Source organism: Panthera onca, chromosome B4 (genome assembly GCF_046562875.1).
Source record: "Panthera onca isolate mPanOnc1 chromosome B4, mPanOnc1 haplotype 2, whole genome shotgun sequence".
Classification (NCBI taxonomy): domain Eukaryota; kingdom Metazoa; phylum Chordata; class Mammalia; order Carnivora; family Felidae; genus Panthera; species Panthera onca.
The window spans coordinates 95,767,711-95,789,859 of record NC_138345.1 but is presented as its reverse complement, the minus strand read 5'-3'; the positions used below and the strand labels follow the sequence as shown (position 1 = coordinate 95,789,859).

Genomic DNA, 22,149 nt, shown 5'->3' with positions numbered 1-22,149 from the left:
CTACTCCTCACTAACCTCCTGTCATATATCCCAAATTTTATCTTTTCTTGCTGAAAACCTAAATCATTCTTCTTTCTTACTCTAATGCCAAATAAAATGTAATCATTAATAACATATAGCTAATATTAAAAACAAACAAACAAAAAAAGGACTTCAATTTAGCTATAACAGCCATAGCTTTAGGGTGTTTTCAGGTGATTTCCCCAGAACAAAACAAATTCAAACACTCATATTTCATACAATCACATGATGCTTTTTTTTTGAGATTGCTGTTTACCCCCAAATTGTTGCAATATACATTTTTAAAAACAATGATCTTCCTCTATAATCACAAAGCAAAACGAGATGCAGAATACTCATCATTACAGAAACGATTGTATACTTTTAACATAATATTCAGGTATTTTTAATGACTATCTTATACCAATTTTTAATTATATATACTAAATGTATACACTTACTAGTTGAAAAATATATTGGTTCTACCTACCTACTACTTTTAATATACAATACAACAACTCATGTCTTCTTCCTAATAGTACAATTCATAAGGACAGGAACACAAAAGATATGTTAAAGAAGTGAAGAAAGTATCAGAGAAATTTCCTCAGCCTTAGTTTCTCATCTCTTTATCGCTCCTTTATGCACATACTACAATTGGCTGGTCCTCTTTCATTCCTCCTTCATCCCACCTAAAGAACTCTCAGACTTTAGAGCAAGGACAGGTATTCCCTATTATTTATTGTTGCTATTGAATTAGCTTAAATTACAAGGTGAAAAAAACAGAATGAAATGCTTAAGGTTAAGAATGATACACAAAAACTAAGGGAGAGAAAAGAAAAAAATATATGGAGAGTGGTTGTACCCCATCAATAATTATCTGGCAACTTTGGAGCAGAGGTTCTTATCTGGACTTAATATCATTAATATAGGGTCAAAAATTGAGAGTACAACTCTTCAATTATCAGGCTTTATGATTTTACTTTTTGAAATCAAGCTCAATTTCATCTCTCATTAGTTTAAAAAACAGTTCACTCTGAACAAGAGCTTCTTTCCCATCTGCACATATGATAGTAGAAATGGCAAGGCTTTCTTAACTACCTGTGGAAGAACCAGAAGAGCAAAACAATTTTTCCTGCATTTATACTCATGATTCCTCTGGTCTCCCATGATGCCCTGCATAAACACAAACTTCATAGGAAACTGAGAGACTATACAATCAACAAAACAAAACAAAACAAAATAAAACAAATGTTAGCTTATCTCTCTGACTCTTCCCATACCATCCTCCCCAAACACACACAACAGAGAGAACAGTCTGTTGAGTTTGGGAAGGAGAGTAACCAAAGAAGATAAAGTGAGGGCTCACAGAACCCTTAATACTAAGTTAAAATTTTAACAGCATAGCATAAAGGTGTCAATCCATTCAACTTTAAACCCATTTGGGAAACCTTAAGCTCTTAACTTAAAAATATGGTAGTACTTCTTTAGTAACTATAACCTCTTTACATCCTCTTAATTGCTCATGCCAACGACTTTATTGCGTACTACTGCTTCTTGTAAGAAGTAAATCCAGGAACCATTCCATTTTATCTTAGACATAACATTTACTAGTTTTCCAAGCATGACAGAAATGGAAAAATATATATATTAGAACAAGAACAATGTATGTTAATTTCCACAATTTGTGATCCTTCTGTGAGCACTGTCTGATTCTATTAAAATTAACAAATTTAAGTTCAGTCCTATGCTTAGGAAAAAAAAAAAAACCTAATGAGACTAATTTACAAAGTATACAAGAATATAATTTTATAATAAATCTTTCCAGTGTTTGCTATAACCGCATTACATGAAATGTTTCCCTTCACAGAAACTCAGGACAGCTCTTATAAAATGGAACAAACTTTTCTGTGTTCATCTCTGGCAAGCAATGAACAAATACAATTTGCTCACAAAGGATTTAAAAGTGCTGCCCCAGGAGCAAGAACTACCCATTAACATGCTGTATGAATGAGTCTTGGTGAGTGGCAACTGTCTGGTACCTCTTCCTCTCTTCTGACACCAGTGAACCCATCTCATATAAAGCCTAAGAGAAAACTAAAGCCATTGCAGAAGTGAAATTCAGCATGCTCCACTCAAATACTTCTAAGGTAACCACTCTAAAACAAAATCAGCAGAATTCATCTCTTTTATCCAAAAAAATCCCCCCCAAACAAAAATAAAAACAAACAAAAAAAGCCCCCCCAAACCCCAACAAACCAAAAGGCAAATGCTGTTGTTCAATCATCAGAAAGACTTACAGAGGCAAAAATATGACAACAGCAATAATTCAAGTAAAGTATATGTGAAAATTGAAACACGCCACTTTCAAGTTAAGACAAAAGTGAAGGGGAGCTATGATCTTTATGTCAGAGTCAAAAAGCTTAGGCATTATCACCAAATGTTAATTCACTTTACAGTCATCAATGAGACTACTGTATGTAGTTTTGCACCTTGCGCTTGTAAAAGCAGATAAAATATTTAATATGTAATTTTACAATGTATTTTACCAGCTCAGCATACAGGTTGTATATAGATTATATCAAAGTAGTAGACAGTTAAGGGGCCTGTGCAAACCCTGCAAAAATAGTACTTCAGGTATCTGCTAATTTAAAAAAAAAAAACAAAAAAAAAAAACAAAAACAGTTTGCTGTTTAGAAGTGATACAATTCAAACTACCACAAAATACAAAGGGCTGCAAAAATGTATACCATTCCAACAACATATATAAGTTATTAAATAAAGATTTGATTTAAAAGAATATAAATGAAGCCTTTAAGTAGGTCTTTTCTACATGCATATTATTCCTTATTAAAGAAAAAAATATGTAAAAAGGCCATTGGTAATTGCTTTGTTAACATTTGTAGAAAAATGCCAATTCTCTGGTCACAAACTCCACTAAGTTTAGCACTTAAGGTCTCTGCAGTGTTATAAACGTAATTTAAAATACTGTTAATTCTATAATTCCATTGGTAAAATAATGTGACTTGGAATATGGCAGTCTTCATGTTGAGGGCAATGATCCACAGTTTGTTTGTTTAATCTCTTAAGTGTGATCAGTTATCCAGAAGAACAGCACCCTCCGCCACCGCTCTGGGCTTGAGGTTCATCATCAATAATCTGTACACCCCGCCTTGTGGCTCCTGGTTGACTGGAGCCATTGCCTTTTGCTCTCTCATCCACTTGTGCTGTTTCTATCATCCCTAAGAGAAGGAGAAAACAGAAATTTAAGACCACAATCTATGAATTTTCTCTCTCTATAATTTCAGTATGCCACCACAATAGCCATTTCTGACTTCCAACCAACAGGAAAACTAAATATAATGAACATTTTGTCAGCTCACTGAATAGCTTTTCCTGCAAGTTTAAAAAACTTAATAGCAACTGCATTTGTCCAGTTGCATAATGGCCACAGTGACATCAAGAGAGAGAAAAAAGTTTTTACTTTGAACAAATGTCTGTATACAAGTAATACCCTCAAGATTTTCTAATATACTTGGCGATTTGTCAAAGTTTGTATTATTCTGGGGTGCCTGGGTGACTCAATCAGTTTAGCACCTGCTTCAGCTCAGGTCATGATCTCATCATGGTTCATGAGTTTGAGCCCCGCATCGGGCTCTATGCTGACAATGCAGAGCCTGCTTGGGATTCTCTCTCTCTCCCTCTCTCTCTGCCCCTCCCTCATCACACCCTCTCTATCTCAAAGAAAAAAAAAAAAAAACTAAAAGAAAAAATTAATTAAAAAAAAATAGTTCATATTATTCTAAGTACAACTGATATTTAGGGAACAAGATTTACTCGTCAACAAATAATGTAATACTTTTATGCAAATAATATTTGAAAGAATGAAAGAGTTTAAGATGAGGGAGGAAGAACAGAGCTGGAACACTCATACTATCTAACTTAAAGATATAGTACATAGTTACCCCAATGGAGAGTGAGATATTGGTGAAAGGAGAGCTCTAAAGATCATGGAGCAGAGTCTGGAAATAGACCCCCACATATATACTCACTTGATTTTTTTTTTTTTTTTTAGTAAAAAAAATTTTTTTTAACATTTATTCATTTTTGAGAGACCGAGAGAGACAGAGCACAAGAGGGGTGGTGGGGCAGAGAGAGAGGCAGACACAGAATCCAAAGCAGGCTCCCGGCTCTGAGCTGTCAGCACAGAGCCTGATGTGAGTGAGGCTCAAAGTCATGAACCATTAGATCATGACCTGAGCCAAAGTCAGAAACTTAACTGACTAAGCCACCCAGGCGCCCCTGGTCACTTGATTTTTGATGTACGTGCCAAGATTATTCAATGAAGAAAGAATAATCTTTTCAAGAAACAGTATTAGAACTGAACATTTACATATAAAAAATAAACCTTGATCTATCTGTACCTCTGACCATATTCAAAAATTAAAAAATGAATTATGAACCTAGATGTAAAACATAAGGTGTGCACAGTTATCCAGAAATATCTAGAAAAAAAACATAGGAGGAAATCTCTGTAGGAAAAAAATCTTTGTGATTCTGATTTGGGCAAAGATTTCTCATATAAGACACAAAAACCACAAATCATAAAGAAAAAATGACAAATAAGACCTTATTAAAATTTAGAACTTCTGCTCTGAAGACACAGTTAAAAAATGAAAATATAAGGCACAGATTAGAAGTAAATATTCACAAAATACGTAGCGGGAAAAACGAAGAAAGAAAAGAGGGAGTCCTTAGAACAATGGTTTCCAAATTTAGTTGTACAGGAAAATCCAATGAGATGAAATTAGAAAACATTACAAATTCTAACTTCTACTTATTTTTCTTCAACCTTTCAAAATCTCTATTTTTTGTTTTACAAAAATGTGTAAAATATATTAGTATTTCTGTATGTTCAATAGTTTTTAAACAAGCATATCAGAAATACTCAAATTTTTTTCTAGGAAGATATATGAGATTTATAACACTTCTAAGCTATAGAGCTAGAACCGTGGTACTCACAGTATGGTCTGAGGACCAGCATCATCGCCACACGGGTGCCTGTTACAAATGAAAAGCTCAGGCCCACACCAAACCGACTCTATCAAATATGTATTTTAACAAGATCCCCAAGCGATTGATATGTATACACAAGCAGCAAGAATACAAATAAACTCTCAAATTTCAGTGTGCATCACAATCATATGGAAAAATTGTTAAAACATAGATTTTAGGTACCACCTCCAGAGATTTTGAGTCAGTTGGTTTAGTAGGGCAGAAGAATCTTCATTTCTAAAAAATCTCAAGTGATACTGATGCTGTTGGTCAGGAGACCTCATTAGAGAATTAAAGCTCTACAAGAATTATGAATGACCTTCAGTTTTTTGTAAAACTGAAATTTACTCCAAAGTTTGTGTTTATATCCATTTTTCTAGAGACAAAAACCATAGTTTCATCAAATTCTCAAGAGTGTGTGGTCCATAAATTAAGGAATATAATTTGACAAAATCATTTCAATCCAATATTCCACAGACTAGGGTTTTCCTAACTATGGTATACATTCTATTGGTGATAAACATTTTCCCTTCTCTCTTTTAAAAAACTTTTTAATCTGAAAAACTTCGAACATATATAAAAAGAGAAAAAACAGCATAATGAAAATCCTTATGTCCATCATACAATTTCATCTATATTCAGCAAGCATCCCTAACACTATTTTTTTTTTTAACATTTTTTTTTTTGAGAGACAGAATGAGACAGAGCACGAGCTGGGAGGGCCAGAGAGAGGGAGACCCAGAATCTGAAGCAGGCTTCAGGCTCTGAGCTTGTCAGCACAGAGCCCGACGCAGGGCTTGAATTTACAGCAGTTAAGATCATGACCTGAGCCGAAATCGAATGCTTAACTGACTGAGCCACCCAGGTGGCCCCCTACCACTATCTTGAATCAAATTCTAGACACATAATTTTATTTATAAATTATTTTAATAAGGTCTCTAAAAAATAAGAACTCTTTTTTAAAAAGAACTTTTTTAGGGGTGCCTGGGTGGCTCAGTCGGTTGAGTGTCCGACTTCAGCTCAGGTCATGACCTCACAGCTCGTGAGTTCGAGCCCCGCGTCGGGCTCTGTTCTGACAGCTCAGAGCCTGGAGCCTGCTTCGGATTCTGTGTCTCCCTCTCTCTCTGCCCCTTACCCACTGGCATTCTGTCTCTGTCTCTCTCAAAAATAAATAAACATTAAAAAATTTTTTTTAAGTTAATATTCTTTAAAAAATAAATAAAATAAAAAGAACTTTTTAAAAAAGCAGAATCACAATAACTATAATCACAACTTAAAATTTTTATAATTTTAAAAATAAAGAATAATTCAATTTACATACTAAAAACAAACAAAACACTTCACCCATTTCTCCCCCCCACCCCAAACCCCTGCCTCTCTGTTTTCTGTATCTATGAGATTGATTTTATTATTTACTTTTAGATTCTACATACAGGAGAGATCATGTTATTTATCTTTCTCTGACTTATTTCACTAGGATAATGCCCTCAAAGTCCATCCATGTTGTCACAAATGACAAGATGTTCATTCTTTTTTATGGCTAAATAACATTCCACTCTCTCTCTATATATACAGCACGTTTTCTTTATTCATTCACCCATTGATGGAAACTTAAGTTGTTTCCATATCTTGGCTATTGTAAATAATGCTGCAACGAATAAGGTTTATCTTCCAATGTTAATGTTTCTGTTTTCTTCCACTTACTATCCAGGAGTAGCTGAATCATGTCATAGTTCTATTTGTAATTTTTTTAAGAATTCCATACTGTTTTCCCTAGTGGCTGGACACATTTACATTCCACCAATAGTGCACAAGCGTTCTCTTTTCTTCACATCCTCGCTAACACTTGTTTCTAGCCATTCATTCTAATAGGTATGAAGTATTATCTCATCTCATAAGTTTTGGTTTGTATTTCCCTGATAATTAATGAAAAAGAACATCTCTTCATGTACCTATTGGCCAATTCTGTGTCTTCTTTGGAAAAATGTTTATTCAGACCTTTGACCAATTTTTTAATTGGATTCTCTGTAAGGTTTTCTTTTTAATCTATTGAGTTGCAGGAGTTCTTTATATATTTTGGACATTAGCCCCTTATGAGACATGATTTGCAAACACTTGCTCCCATTTGGTAGGTTGCCTTTTTATTTTGCTGATGGTTTTCTTTGCTGGACAGAAGCCTTTTAGTTTGATGTAGTCTAATGTCTCTTTTTGCTCTTGTTGCATTTGCTCTTGCTGTCAGATTAAAAAAAATCATTGCTAAGACCTATGTCAAGGAGCTTACTGCCTATGTTTTCTTCTAGGAGTTTCAGGTCTTAGGCTTAACTCTTAAATTCATTTAAATTAATTTTTGTCTATGGTGTAGAATAGTGGTCCAGGTTCATTCATTTATATGGGACTGTCCAATTTCCCCAACACCATTTATTGAAGAGACAGTCCTTTCCTAGCTATATATTCTTGGCTCCTTTGTCGTAAGCTAATTGACCATATATGAATGAGTTTATTTCTGGGCTCTGCATATGTCCCATTGATCTGTGTGTGTTTTTATGTCACTGTTTTACTATAGCTGTTTTACTATAGCTCTGTAATATAGTTGAAAATCAGGGAGTGTGATCCTCTAGCTTTGTTCCTCATCTCAAGATTTCTTTGGCTATTCAGGGTCCTTTATGGTTCTATACAAATTTTAGGGTTGGGTATTCTCCTTCTATGAAAAATGCCATTGTAATTTTTTTAAATGTTTGTTTATTTTTGAAAGGGTGCAAGTGGGGGGAGGGGCAGAGAGAGAAGGGGAGAGAGGATCTGAAGTGGGCTCTGTGCTGACAGCAGAGAGTCTAATGCAGGGCTTAAACTCACAAGCTGGGAGATCATGACCTGAGCTGAAGTCGACTGAGCTATCTAGGTGCCCCACCATTGTAATTTTGATAAGGACTGCACTGAATCTGCTTTGACTAGTATGGCATTTAATAATATTAATTCTTCTAGCCTATGAGCATGGAATATCTTTCCATTTATTTGTCTTCAATTTCTTTCTTTAATGTTTTATAGTTTTCAACATATAAGTCTTTCACCTCATTTTCATGAAATTCATTCCTATGCATTTTATCATTCTTTTAATGTTCATTTTTGAGAGAGAGAGACAGAGATAGAACGCAAGTTGGGGAGAGGCAGAGAGAGAGGGACACACAGAATACAAAATAGGCTCCAGGCTCTGAGCTGTCAGCACAGAGCCCGATGCAGGGCTCAAACTCAGAAACTGTGAGATCACCTGAGCTGAGGTCAGACACTTAACTGACTGAGCCACCCAGGCGCCTGTATTTTATCATTTCTGATGTAACTGCAAATGGGATTGTTTTCTTAATTTCTCTTTCTGATAGTGCATTATTAGTGTCTAGAAACACAACTGATTTTTGCTTATTGATTTCTTATATCCTACAATGAACTATATTTGCTTATTAGTTCTAACAGTTTTTTGATGGGAGTCTTTAAGGGTTTTCTATATATAATATCATCTGCAAATACTGACAGTTTTACTTCTTCCTTTCTAACCATATGCCTTTTGTTTCTTTTTCTTTGCCTAACTGCTCTGACTAGGACTTACAATACTATGTTGAATAAAAGTGGCAAAAGTGAGCATCCCTTGTCTTGTTCCTGATCTTAAAGGAAATGCTTTCAGTTTTTCTCCATTGAGTATGATGCTAGTTGTGGGTTTGCTGCATATGGCCTTTATTATGTTAAGGTACATTCCCTCTATACCCACTTGGTTAAGAAGTTTTGTTTTTTTTTTTTTTTATCATAAATGGATGCTGAATTTTGTCAAATACTTCTCCTGCATCTACTGAAATGATCATATGATTTTATCCTTCATTTTGTTAACATGGTGTAGCACAATGACTAAGTTATGGATGTTGAACCATCCTTGCATCCCTGGAATAAATCCCATTTGATCATGGTGTTATGATCTTTCCAGTGTATTGCTGAATTCAGTTTACTAATATTTTGTTGAGGGTTTTTGCATTTATGTTCATCAAGGATACTGGCCTGTAATTTTCTTTTCTTGTGGTGTCCCTGTCTGGCTTTGGTGTCAGGGTAATGCTTGCTTTGCAAAATGAGTTTGGAGTTTCCTTCTTTTCTACTTTTTGGAAGAATTTGAGAAGGACTGGTATTCTTTGAATGTTTAGTAGAACATTCTTTGAATGTTTAGTAGAATTCGCCAGTGAAGCCATCTGGTCCTGGATTTCTGTTTGTTGGGAGGTTTTTGATTACTGATTCAATCTCCTTACTAGTAATCAGTCTGTTCAGAATTTATATTTCATCATGATTCATTATTGGTAGGTTATATATTTCTAGGAATTTGTTGATGTCTTCTAGGTTGTCCAATTTATTGGCATATAATTGTTCACAGTAGTGTCTTGTGATCCTTTGTATTTCTGTGGTATCAGTTGTAAAGCGTCTGCTTTCACATCTTCCTCCCTCCCTCTCCTTCCTTCCTTCCTTCCTTCCTCCCCTCCTCCCTCACTGCCTCCTTTCCTCCCCTTCCTTCCTTCTTCCCTCCCTCCCCTTCCTCCCTCCCTCCCCTCCTTCCTTAAACAAGGGGTTCGACATCCAATCCATCTGGGAAATGCTGGTTCTTCTCCTTTAATGTCTATTTATTTGGAGAGAGAAAGTGTGACTGGAGCAGGGGCAGAGAGAGAGGAGAGAGAGACAAAGAATCCCAAGCAGTCTCCGTGCTGTCAGCACAGAGCCCTACATGGGTCTCAAACTCACGAACTGTGTATCATGATCTGAACTAAAATCAAGAGCTGGACACTTAATCAACTGAGCCACCCAGGCACCCATCCACTTTCATTTTTATTTATTTGAGTACTCTTTGTTTTTGGTGAGTCTAACTGAAGTTTTTAAAATTTTATCTTTAAAGAACTAGCTCTTAGTTTCACTGATCTTTTTTCTTTTCTTTTCTTTTTTTTTTTGGTCTCTGCTTCATTTATTTCTACTCCAATTTTTGTTGTTCCCTTTCTTCCCCTAATTTTGGGCTTTGTTCTTCTTTTTCTAGTTCCTTGATATATAAAGTCATGTTGTTTCTTTGTGATTTTTTTAAAGTTTTATTTATTTATTTTTTGTAATATCTACTCCCAACATGGGGCTCAAACTCACAACGCTGAGATTGAGTCACATGCTCTTCCAACGGAGACAGCCAGGCATCCCTATATGAGACTCTTTTTGATTCCTGAGTTAGGTATCGCTATAAACTTCCCTCTTAGAACTGCTTTTCCTACATCTTATAAAGTTTGGTATGTTACATTTACATTTTTGTTTATCTAAAAGTATATTTTTATTTCTCTTGATTTCTTCTTCGACTTGCTGGCTGTTCATTAGCATGCTGTTTATTCTCCACATATTTGTGAAATTTTCAGTTTTCTTTGTGTAGCTAATTTCTAATTTTATACCATTGTGGTTGGAAAAGATGCTTGATATTTCAGTCCTCTTGAATTTATTAAGACTTGTTTTGTGGCATGATATACAATCTTGGAAAGTGTTCCAGGTGAACTTGGGAAAAATGTGCATTGTGTTGCTTTTGGATAGAATGTCCTCTAAAAACCTGTTAAGTACATCTGATTTAACATGTCATTTAAGGCCAATGTTTCCTTACTGCTTTTCTGTCTGCATATGTATCCATTGATGTAAATGGGGAATTAAAGTCCCCCACCATTATTTTTATTGCTATTTCTTTCTTTAGGTCTGTTGATATTTGCTTTATATATTTAGGTGCTCCTGTGTTGGGTGCACAAATATTACAAATGTCTTATCTTCTTGTTGGAATGATCCCTTTATCATTTATGCAATGCCACTGTCTCTTATTACAGTCTCTGTTTTAAATTCTATTTTGTCTGATATATGAATAGCTACTTCAACTTTCTTTTGGTTTCCGTTTACATGGAATGTCTTTTTTCATCCCTTCACTTTCAGTCTGTGTGTATCCTTACATCTAAACTGATGATAACAAACCGGATCCAACAATACATGAAAACAATTATTCACCATAATCAAGAGGGATTTATTCCTGGGATGCAGAGCTGGTTCAATATCTACAAATTAATCAATGTGATACACCACATTAAGAAAAAAAAAGGATAAGAACCACAATGATCCTCTCAATAGACGCAGAAAACGCATTTGACAAAATACAGTATCCTTTCTTGATAAAACCCTCAAGAAAGTAGGAATGGAAGGAACATTCCTCAACATCATAAAGGCCATATACAAAAGACCCACAGCTAACATCATCCTCAATGGGGAGAAACTGAGAGCTTTCCCCCTAAGGTCAGGGACACGACAGGGATGTCCACTCTCACTGCTGTTGTTCAACATAGTGTTGGAAGTCCTAGCCACAGCAATCAGACAACAAAAAGAAATAAAAGACATCCAAACTGGCAAGGAAGAAGTCAAACTTTCACTCTTTACAGATGATATGATACTCTATGTGGAAAACCCAAAAGACTCCACACAAAAAACTGCTAGAACTGATACATGAATTCAGCAAAGTTGCAGGATATAAAATACAGAAATTGGTTACATTTCCATACACCCATAATGAAGCAGCAGAAAGAGAAATCAAGGAATCTGTTCCATTTACAGTTGCGCCAAAAACCATAAAATACCTAGGAATAACCCTAACCAAAGTGGTAAAAGATCTACACACTGAAAAGTATAGAAAGCTTATGAAAGAAATTGAAGAAGACACAAAGAAATGGAAAAACATTCCACACTGATGGATTGGGAAAAAAAAAATATTGTTAAAATATTACCCATACTACCAAAGCAATCTACACATTCAATGCAATCCCTATCAAAATAATACCAGCATTCTTCACAGAACTAGAACAAACAGTCCTAAAATTCATATGGAACCAGAAAAGACCTTGAATAGCCAAAGGAATGTTGAAAAAAGAAAACCAAAGCTGAAGGCATCACAACTCCGGACTTCAAGCTACATTACAAAGCTGTAATCATCAAGACAGTATGGTACTGGCAAAAAAGCAGACACATTAGATCAATGGAACAGAATAGAGAACCCAGAAATGGGCCCACAAATATATGGCCAACTGATCTGCAACAAAGCAGGAAAGAATATCCAATGGGAAAAAGACAGTCTCATCAGCAAATGGTGTTGGGAAAACTGGACAGTGTGACATGCAGAATGAACCTGGACCACTTTCTTACACCATACACAAAAATAAACTCAAAATGGATGAAAGACCTAAACAAATGTAAGACAGGAAGTCATCAAAGTCCTAGAGGAGAAAATAGGCAACAACCTCTTGACCTCAGCCGCACCAACTTCTTACTTGACATGTCACCCACAGGCACGGGAAGGAAACAAAAGCAAAAATGAACTATTAGGACCTTATCAAGATAAAAAGCCTTCATGCAGTGAAGGAAACAATCAGCAAAACTAAAAGGCAAATGACAGAATGGGAGAAGATATTTGCAAATGGCATACTGGATAAAGGGTTAGTATACAAAATCTGTAATGAACTCCTCAAAGTCAATACCCAAAAATAAATAATCCAGTGAAGAAATAGACAAAAGACATGACTAGACACTTTCCAAAGAAGACATCCAGATGACTAACAGACACATGAAAAAATGCTCAACATCACTCATCATCAGGGAAATACAAATCAAAACCACATTGACATACCACCTCACACCTGTCAGAATGGCTAAAATTAACAACTCAGGCAACAACAGATGTTGGTGAGGATGCAGAGAAAAGGGAACCCTTTTGCTGCTGGTGGGAATGCAAACTGGTGCAGCCATTCTGGAAAACAGTATGGAGATTCCTCAAAACATTAAAAATAGAACTACCCTATGACCCAGCAATTGCACTACTAGGTATTTATCCAAAGGTTCCAAAAATACTGATTCGAAGGGCCACAGGCACCCCAATGTTTATAGCAGCACTATCGACCGCAGTCAAATCATGGAAAGAACCCAAATGTCCATCAACTGATGAATGGATAAAGAAGATGTGGTGTACACACACACACACACACACACACACACAATGGAATACTGATCAAAAAGAATGAAATCTTGCCATTTGCAACAATGTGAATGGAAGAGTGTATTATGCTAAGTGAAATAAGTCAATCAGAGAAAAGCAGTATCATATTCCACTCAAATGTGGAATTTGAGAAACTCAACAGATGATCATAGGGGAAGGGAGGGAAAAGTAAGATAAAAACAGAGAGGGAGGCAAACCGTAAGAAACTCTTAAATATAGAGAACAAACTGAGGTTTGGAGGGATGGTGGATGGGGGGATAGGCTAAATGGGTGAGAGTCATTAAAGACAGCACTTGTTGTGATGAGCACTAGGCGTTATATGTAAGTGATGAATCATGAATTTCTACTCCTGAAATTATTACACTGTATGTTAACTTGGATTTAAATTAAAAATAAGTAAAAATAAATAAATAAACCGAGTCTCTTATAGGCAGCATATACATGGGTCTGTTTTTTTTTTTTTAAGACTTTTTTTTTTTTAAGTTTATTTGAGAGAGTGTGTGCCCACACGTGTGAGTGGGGGAGGGGCAAAGAGAGAGGTAGAGAGAGAATCTCAAGCAGGTGCCGCACTTTCAGTGCAGAGCCTAACCCATGCCTTGATCCCGTGAACCATGAGATCATGACCTGAGCTGAATCGAGTCAATGCTTAACCAACTGAGCCACCCAGGCACCCTGGTCTTGTTTTTTTTAATCCACTCAAGCCATTCTATGTCTTTTGACTTGAGAACCTAGTCCATTTACATTTAAAGTAGTTATAGGTATGTTTACTGCCATTGTATTTTTTAGCTGTTTTTGTAATTCCTCTTTGTTTCTTTCTTCTTCTCTTACTCTTTCCTTTAAGGTTTGATGACATACTTCAGTGGTATGCTTATATTCCTTTGTCTTTATCTTTTGTATATTTACTATAGGTTTTTGTTTTGTGGTTACAAAGAGGCTTACATATAACAGCTTGTGTTTATAATAGTCTATTTTAAGTTGATAACATCTTAAAAAATTTTTTTTAATGTTTATTTATTTTTGAGAGAGGAAGACACAGCATGAGCAGGAAGAGGCAGAGAAAGAGGGAGACAAAGAATACAAAGCAGGCTCCAGGCTCTGCGCTATCAGCACAGAGCCTTACGCGGGGCTCGAACTCATGAACTGTGAGATCATGATCTGAGCCAAAGTCAGACACTTAACCAACTGAGCACCCAGGCACCCTGTTAAGTTGATAACATCTTAAACTTGATCCTACTGTAATGCTCAACATTATTACTCCCCTATGTTTCTGATGTCATGTTTTACATCTTTTCATCTTACGTATACCTCAACTAATTATCACAATTATGGTTATCTTTACTACTTTTGTCTTCTAACTTTCACACTAACTTTATAATCAGTTAATATACTACCTTTACTATTCACCTTCCAGTGAGATTTCATCTCTTATGTGTATTCCTGCTACTAATTAGCACCCTTCCTTTTCAGATATAAGAAGTCCCTTCAACATATCTTTAAGGCAAGTTTGGTGGTGATGAACGTTAGCTTTTGCTTGTCTGGAAAATCCTTTATCTCTCCTTCACTTCTGAATGATACTTTTGCCAGGTAGAGAATTTTTGGTTGGAAGGTTTTTTACTTACAGTACTTTGAACATATCATGCCACTCCTTCTGCCCTGTGAAACTGCTGCTGAAAGGTCTGCTGATAATCTTATGGGGATTGCCCTGTATGTAACAAGTTGTTTTTGTCTTGCCCCTTTTAATAGTCTCTCCTTGTCTTTTGACATTTTAATTAGAATGTATCTTCAGTGTGGATCACTTTAGGTTTCTCTTATTTGGAACTCTCTGGGCTTCCTGCACTTGGATGTCTATTTCCTTACCCAGGTTGGGAAGTTTTTAGCCATTATTTCCTCAAATAAGATTTCTGCCCCCCTTCTCTCTCTCTCTCTTCTTCTGGGATCCCTAGAATGCGAATGTTAGACTGCTTGATATTGTTCCATAAATGCCTTAAACTATCTTCACCTTTTTTCACGTTTTTTCTTTTTGCTGCTCTGACTGGGTGTCACTGCCTTGTCTTTGAGTTGACTGATCATTTCTTCTGCTTCATCTAGGCTGATGTTGAATACCTTTGGTGTATTTTTCAGTTCATTTACTGTTTTCTTCAGCTCTGACTTCTATTTGTTGTATCTTCCATCTCCTGTTGAAATTGTGAGGATCTTTATAACCATTACTCTGAATTCTTTGTAAGGTAAATTACTTATCTCTGTCTTATTCAGGTTTTTTCCTGAGGTTTTATCTTGTTCTTTCATCTGGAACATATTCCTGTTTCTTCATTTTGTGTGACTCTCCATGTTGCTTTCTGCATAGTAAATGGAACAGGCTGCTTCTCCAAGCAGCCTATTGTATTTTTAATAGCTCCCAGTAGTTGAGGATGTGCCAAGATGTATCAGTGTCCCAAATGGGAGGATCTCAGCACCTAGATTCAGGCTGACCGGAAGCCCGATCTTTAGGTATCAGCTTTTAAAAGTATGCAGATATACAGTCCTCTGGGACTGCAAGCAGAAGCCCCACTGGCTACCAGGGCCAGGTGATCTGGAAGTGTCCCCTGGGCAGTAGTCACTAAAATTAGGGCTCTAGACAAATGTATAAGCTCTTTCCTAGGTTATACTAGCAAGCCAGAACAAGGTAGAAGAAGAGCACAAAGATGGTGCCCACAGCCTACATTCCTTGAATGCAGTTCCACAGGCCACTAAATGTGTGCCAAACCTAAAACCTGCCCCTCAGGCCACAGTCATGACGATTAGTGAATGGGCCTCCTTCACGAAAAAATTGAGCTTGTGGATCTGTTGCTTCTTGCTGTGTCCTGTGGGTGGTGGCTGTTTAAGAGCTCTTTCTCTGTTGATTACAGTCCTGTGGGACCCACAGACATAGGCCCCACTGGCCACCAGAGCCAGGTAATATAGAAGGGTCCCCTGGCAGCAGTTACAAAAATTGGGGTGCCAGACAGGGGTATGAGCTCCTTTTTGAGTAACACCAATTATTATAGTCCAATAGGACTAAGAATATAAGCTCCCCTGGCCTTTAGGCCAGGTGATTAAGAGGTGTTTCCTGGGTGGCAGGTGCAAAAATTGGGGCACCAAATGTGTGCAAAAGCTCTCCTACCAGAGATACTGGTACTCTGGAGCACAGCAAAGTGGGAATGCAGCAAAGGAAAAGCATGAAGATGACACCCGCCAGCCTCCGTCCCAGGAGAGTATTCCACCAGCAGGCTCCTAGATGTGTGTGTTAGATTAGATGCCTGCCCTGCGGGCTGACACTTTTAAGCAGGTGAATCTCCTTCACTTTAAAACATTTTTTTTTTATTTGAGAGAACTAGAGCATAAACAGAGAAGGGGGCAGAGAGAGAGAGAGAGAGAGAGAGAGAGAGAGAGAGAGAGAATCTCAAGCAGGCTCCACACTCAGTGCTAAGCCTGACACAGGGCTTGATCCCATGACCCTGGGATCATGACCTGAGCTGAAATCAAGAGTTGGATGTTTAACTAACTAAACCACCCAGGTACCCTAAGCCTCCCTCACTTTAAGTTAGTGTGATCAGCTGCCTCTGACCTAGGCCCTGGGGCAGGTGAGTCCAAGCACACAGCCCTTTAAGAACTGTTTTTCAGGGCACCCGAGTGGCTCAGTCGGTTAAGCAGCCGACTTTGGCTCAAGTCATGATCTCACTTTTCACTGAGTTCAAGTCCCGCACAGGGTGAGCTTGAGCCCTGCATTGGGTGAGCTTGAGTCCCGCCTTCTCTCTCTTTGCCCCTCACGGGATTCTCTCTGCCCCTTGCTCACTTGAGCCTTCTCTTCTCTATCTCAAAAAAAACAAACCCAAAAAACAGTTTTTCAGACTTTCAGTATTGTAGGTCTTGGGATGTGAGACATGCTGATTTTCAAAGTTAGATATTTGGGGGACTCATCTCATTAATGTCTTAAAAGTTGAGATGCCCACTGTGGGGTTCATAATCTTCACTCCTTACGGAGAAGCTATAGGTTTTGAGTTCCCTTTTAGTTGTGGGTCATCACACCAGGGATGTGGTTTATGGCAAGATTGTGTTTCAGCCTCTTCTACCTTCTTCAGTGTCATTTTCTTATTATTTGTCCAAGGTATAGTTGTCATTCAGTAAGACTTTATGTTTTTTAAAGAGGAAATTGTATCATATGTACCTTTAGACTCAGTGTATCAATGAGAAAAGGTAAGTTCAAGATCTTCTGATGTTACCATCTTGAAGCAAAACCTCAATAATTTCTTTCTTTTAATTTTTCTTTTTTTTTATATTTGAGAGAGCGTGAGGAAGGGGCAGAGAGAGAGGGAGCACTAGCAGCACAGAGCCTGATGTGAGGTTTTAACTCATGAACCGTGAGATCATGAACTGAGCCGAAACCAAGAGTCAGATGCTTAAACAATTGAACCACCCAGGCACCCATACTCAATGTGAGGCTTCAACTCACAACCTTGAGGTCAAAAGTCACATGCTCTACCAACTGAGCTAGCCAGACACCCCTTAATAATATCATCAAATATCCAGTGAGTATTCATATAGTCCCTATTGTTTAACAAATGTCCTTTTTCACTACTTTGTCAAATCAGGATCCAAATAAGGTCCATCCAGTGCAACAGGTTGTTATATCTCTTAAATCTGTTTTAATCTGTATACTCTCCTCTATTTTTATTTTTGACAGTTATGTATTTATTTTAATGTGTATTTAGCACATATCATATCTGCTGATTTCATATCCATTAACTAGTGCTTGAAATAGAGGTAAATAGGTATTTAAGCTTTAAATAATGAGTTTAAGAAAAAAATATTAAGTAAATAATAGTGCTGTCAGATGTGATAAATCATCAGTGTGGTCATTAATTGAGACTGTAAAACATCACTTAAAAAATATTACCAATATTTTTAAAAGAGCTATTTCTAAAATATACAAAGTCTGAATACACCTACTTTTACAAAGATCAAGAAAGAGTTCCTCAATTCCTTTGTTCTGTTTGGCTGAAGTATGATAATGTTTTGCTCCAACAGATTCTGCATACCTTAAAAAAAAAAGAGTAACGTCAGTGATTGATGCAAAAAATTTTTTCATGTTTTTGTCATGTTTTAAGTAGCAATTTTAGTGACTTATTACTAATTAACCCACATTTAGTGAAATTAAGATGCACTGAACCAAATTTTAATTAAGAACATGAGAATAACAACACTTGAAATGTTTAAGTTAATTTGGAACCCAAATACAAGTTTTTGTGATTCACTATTTGCTGATAGTTTTCTTTCGCATCACTCTTTATATTTTTTACTGAAATCAAAAAGAGAAGTGAGAATGGAGTAACTTTAAATGTCAAAAGTCCAGAAATTACCAATGTAAATATGCTTCACTGATTCCAATAGCTCATTTTAGATTAAGAGGTTTCAGTATTACATAAATGGTAAAATACACTGTGCAAAGAAAAGGACTTCTACCAGGGAGTGACGGGAGGGAGGGAGAAAGGGTGATCACTTACGATTCTGCTTCTTGAATGGAAACATGTCTCTCCTTTTCCAAGTCTATTTTATTACCTAGTTTGAAAAAGTAAAGATGCCAATTCTTAATATTGATTCATTTTTATAACAGAACTAAGTCAATTCTAAATACACAATTGCCATTTTAATCACCTGGAAAAATACAAATTCCCATCAAACTTCTACATGTCCTGAAACTATAAAGTTAAACCCTATAATATAAGGGCAGATCATGACTGTCAAGGTAAATGCCTCAACCTCCTTCAAATGGCTCAATGCAAATCCCTCCTGAAGCAGAGAAAATAACTTTTCCAAAGAGATGGGCACTATTCTTTGATTTAGGAGATAAGTGAGACAACATACACTTGGAAACCTATGATTCTTAGCCAAGTGTAAATGGTCCCCAGTCAACATAGAGACAGTCAATAATTAAGCAAGGCTATCTTACTATTCATGAAAGATATTAGGCTAACCTAAGGGTATTTGGTATTATGGCTCTTTAAGCATTTCACCACCACTGGAGAGGAAACTGCACTGTTTATTTAACATGAGAGAGCTTAATATATGCATATCATGCGAATTTAAAATTACTGAAAATAAGTTTAACTCTTCTTAAACAATGGGACGAAACCGAAATTATGCTAAAAAAGCCACCAGAATAAAAGTGAAGAAACTGCAAAATGCAGATTCCCTATTTAAATACAGAATAGAGGTTAAGGTGAGTTGGCTGGACAGACAACACTAAAGGAAGGATACTTCAAACAAATATCTTCTATTTTGACTTATAGAGGAAGAAAAGAAACTTTTGTAAATAAGGTCATCTTTTCTTGGGACATTAGAGAATCTAGATGATTTCAGATAAAGCACAATAAGCACCCAATGAAAGATGCTTACAACTGAGAAGTAGAAGCCCGGAGGTTCTGTACATGGAGGACCTCAAATAAACTGAGCACCCAATTGTGGGCAGCTGCAAGTCACTATTTTACAACATAGCCAAAGCAGGAGAGGGAAACAGATTATACTAAAGATCAGTGATTATCAACAAATTCTATAATGAACTGTTCCTTCTTTGGGGATTGTTTACCTTAGCAAGAAAACCATATTAATTCTGATTTTCTACATTCTACTTGTCAATAAAAATTTAAATTTGCTAAATATTACAGCCAATATAGCGGACAGTCACCAGAAGTTGTTTTATGCTATGAAGAAAGCAAAAAGCACCACCTAGTGGTCTGTGGTTCCAACAGAGGCACAAGACTGCCACGAGTCTCCGATCAAGAAGACTTTTGTCCCAATTACCTAAAACCTTATGAGCTGTTTTTCTCAATCTTTAATGCCTCTGTTTTCAAATTCCACCAGGATTTTCAACATCTGTTCTTAAAAAATGAGGATACAGAAAGTAGAAAATTTGAGTACTGCCTCAAATGAATATTTGGGGGAAATTATTCAGACACTGCTATGATCTAATATTATCTAATAACATTTTAAACTTACCTAACTTTAATAAATCTGGTTATCATTAAAATAGCTATCTTAATAACCTAATTATTTTTTTAAACAAAAAATTTTTGTTTACTACTAGTTCTTTGAACAATCGGTATTCATAGGGAGTGACAGCACAGATTAAGTAAAAAAAAAACACATTGTGGTGACTGACATCCTTCCAAAACTCAAAATTTTTTTAGTGCCTACAGTTCTTTTAAAAGCAAGACATCTAGGGGAGCCTGGGTGGCTCAAATGGTTGAGCATCCAACTTTGGCTCAGGTCATGATCTCACAGTTCATGAGTTCGAGCCCTGCATTAGGCTCTGTGCTGACAGCTCAGAGCCTGGAGCCTGCTTCAAATTCTGTCTCCCTCTCTCTCTGCCCCTCCCCTGCTCATGCTCTGTCTCTCTCTTAAAAATAAAAACATTAAAAAAAAGCAAGACATCTAAAGGATTAAGGCTTTGAGGTTCGTATCTGTTTCAATATTACTATACAGCTATGTAGGGAACTTTCTAATAGACTTGAAACACCTGAAGAAAGATTACCAACAAGTAAAGTACAGTACTATAAAGATAAGGGGGAAAAATTGGCTGAAGCTATTGAAGAGGAAGGTGAAAAGCCACCCTGCTAAGAAGCAAAAACTTTTATTTTTTATAAAAACACATTTGAATTAAGATCATGGAAAGGATATACCCATTGCTAAGGGCAGATGGCCTAATAGCAATAAAGAGCTAGAAACCTGTTTTGCTGAGACCCAATGGTATGTGTCCTAATCAATCAAAGGAAGCCTTCAAAGGCTTTAACCCTGATAAAACTTGTTTTCCTGTCCTGGGTCACTTCATAACTATATAATTTGGGGAACATTACTAACCTCTTAGTATCACTTTGTACAAATGTAGCTAACAAACTTAGCACAGTTGATGTGAAAATACATGTAAAAGGCCTAGTATGTAGTATATACTCAGTAATTAGCAGTTATTAATATCCGCCATATTCATCACAGTGAATGATCAAATGGAAAATTAACAGTGTTAGGAGAAAATTAAAGCCCATGATAGGCAACACACTTTTTACCACCACCCCACTAGCTTCATCTAGCTTATTTAGTTAATCCAACACTCTGGGAAATCTTCCTTTAACATCCCCACCCCACCCCCCAAATTTAGTTAGGTTTGCTTTTGTGCTACCACAGCACTCTGTACTTCCCCTTTCATAGCATTTATTGTAATATATAGTAATAGCTTGTTTTTCTCTCTCTTCCTACACATAAGCTCTGGGAAGACAAGGACCATATCTATTTTGTTCACTTATTCTTTTTTTTTATTTTTATTTTTTAAATTATTTTCTCATGTTTATTTTTGAGAGAGACAGACAGCACACGAGCGGGGGAGGGGCAGAGAGAGGGAGACACAGAATCCAAAGAAGGGTCCAGGCTCTGAGCTGTCAGTCCAGAGTCCAACACGGGGCTCGAACTCACAAACCATGAGATCTTGACCTAAGCTCAAATCAGACACTTAACCAACTGAGTCACCCAGGCACCTTTGTTCACTTATTCTTGATGTAGCAGACAGACCTAAGTTAAAATCCCAGGTCTACCTCTAACTGGCTATGTACTTTGGAAGTATCAAGCTCTTAGCCCACTTCTCATGTGTGAAATGGAAATGGCAATGATACCTTCTTGTAATATTGCCAGAAGACTTACTGAAATCATAAATGTGTAGTTCTTAGAACAGTACTTAGAACTTAATAAATGGTAACTATTATTAAAAGTAACTATTTAATAAACATACAAATGTTAAGGACAGACTAGAAGCAAAATACTATCAAGCAAAGCAACCACAGCTAAGAATGCTAATCAGTGAACTAACTAAAATTGAGAGGAAAAAGTCTTTGCTAGCCAAATATGGGGTTCTCCATTACTGGTTAACACATTGTAAGTGGTTTAGATAAGGACTATTTAATTTACATGAGAAAGCCAGGAGATGATATCATCAAACATAAAGATTCAGAAACATGATGAGTTGAAGTTCC

The 22,149-nt window shown here is 36.6% G+C and overlaps 1 protein-coding gene across 1 annotated transcript in view; it reads right to left on the bottom strand.

The window, feature by feature from the left end:
* Positions 1–232: 232 nt before the first annotated feature.
* Positions 233–22,149, bottom strand: part of RAB21 (RAB21, member RAS oncogene family) — a 41,943-nt gene continuing 20,026 nt past the window's right edge. Inside the window, exons 5-7 of the mRNA XM_060656969.3 lie at positions 18,637–18,691; positions 18,083–18,171; positions 233–3,242 (exon numbers count right to left, since the gene is read on the bottom strand). Coding sequence (XP_060512952.1) covers positions 3,100–3,242; positions 18,083–18,171; positions 18,637–18,691 — 287 coding nt within the window. The 3' untranslated portion in view covers positions 233–3,099. The remainder of the gene's footprint in view (positions 3,243–18,082; positions 18,172–18,636; positions 18,692–22,149) is intronic.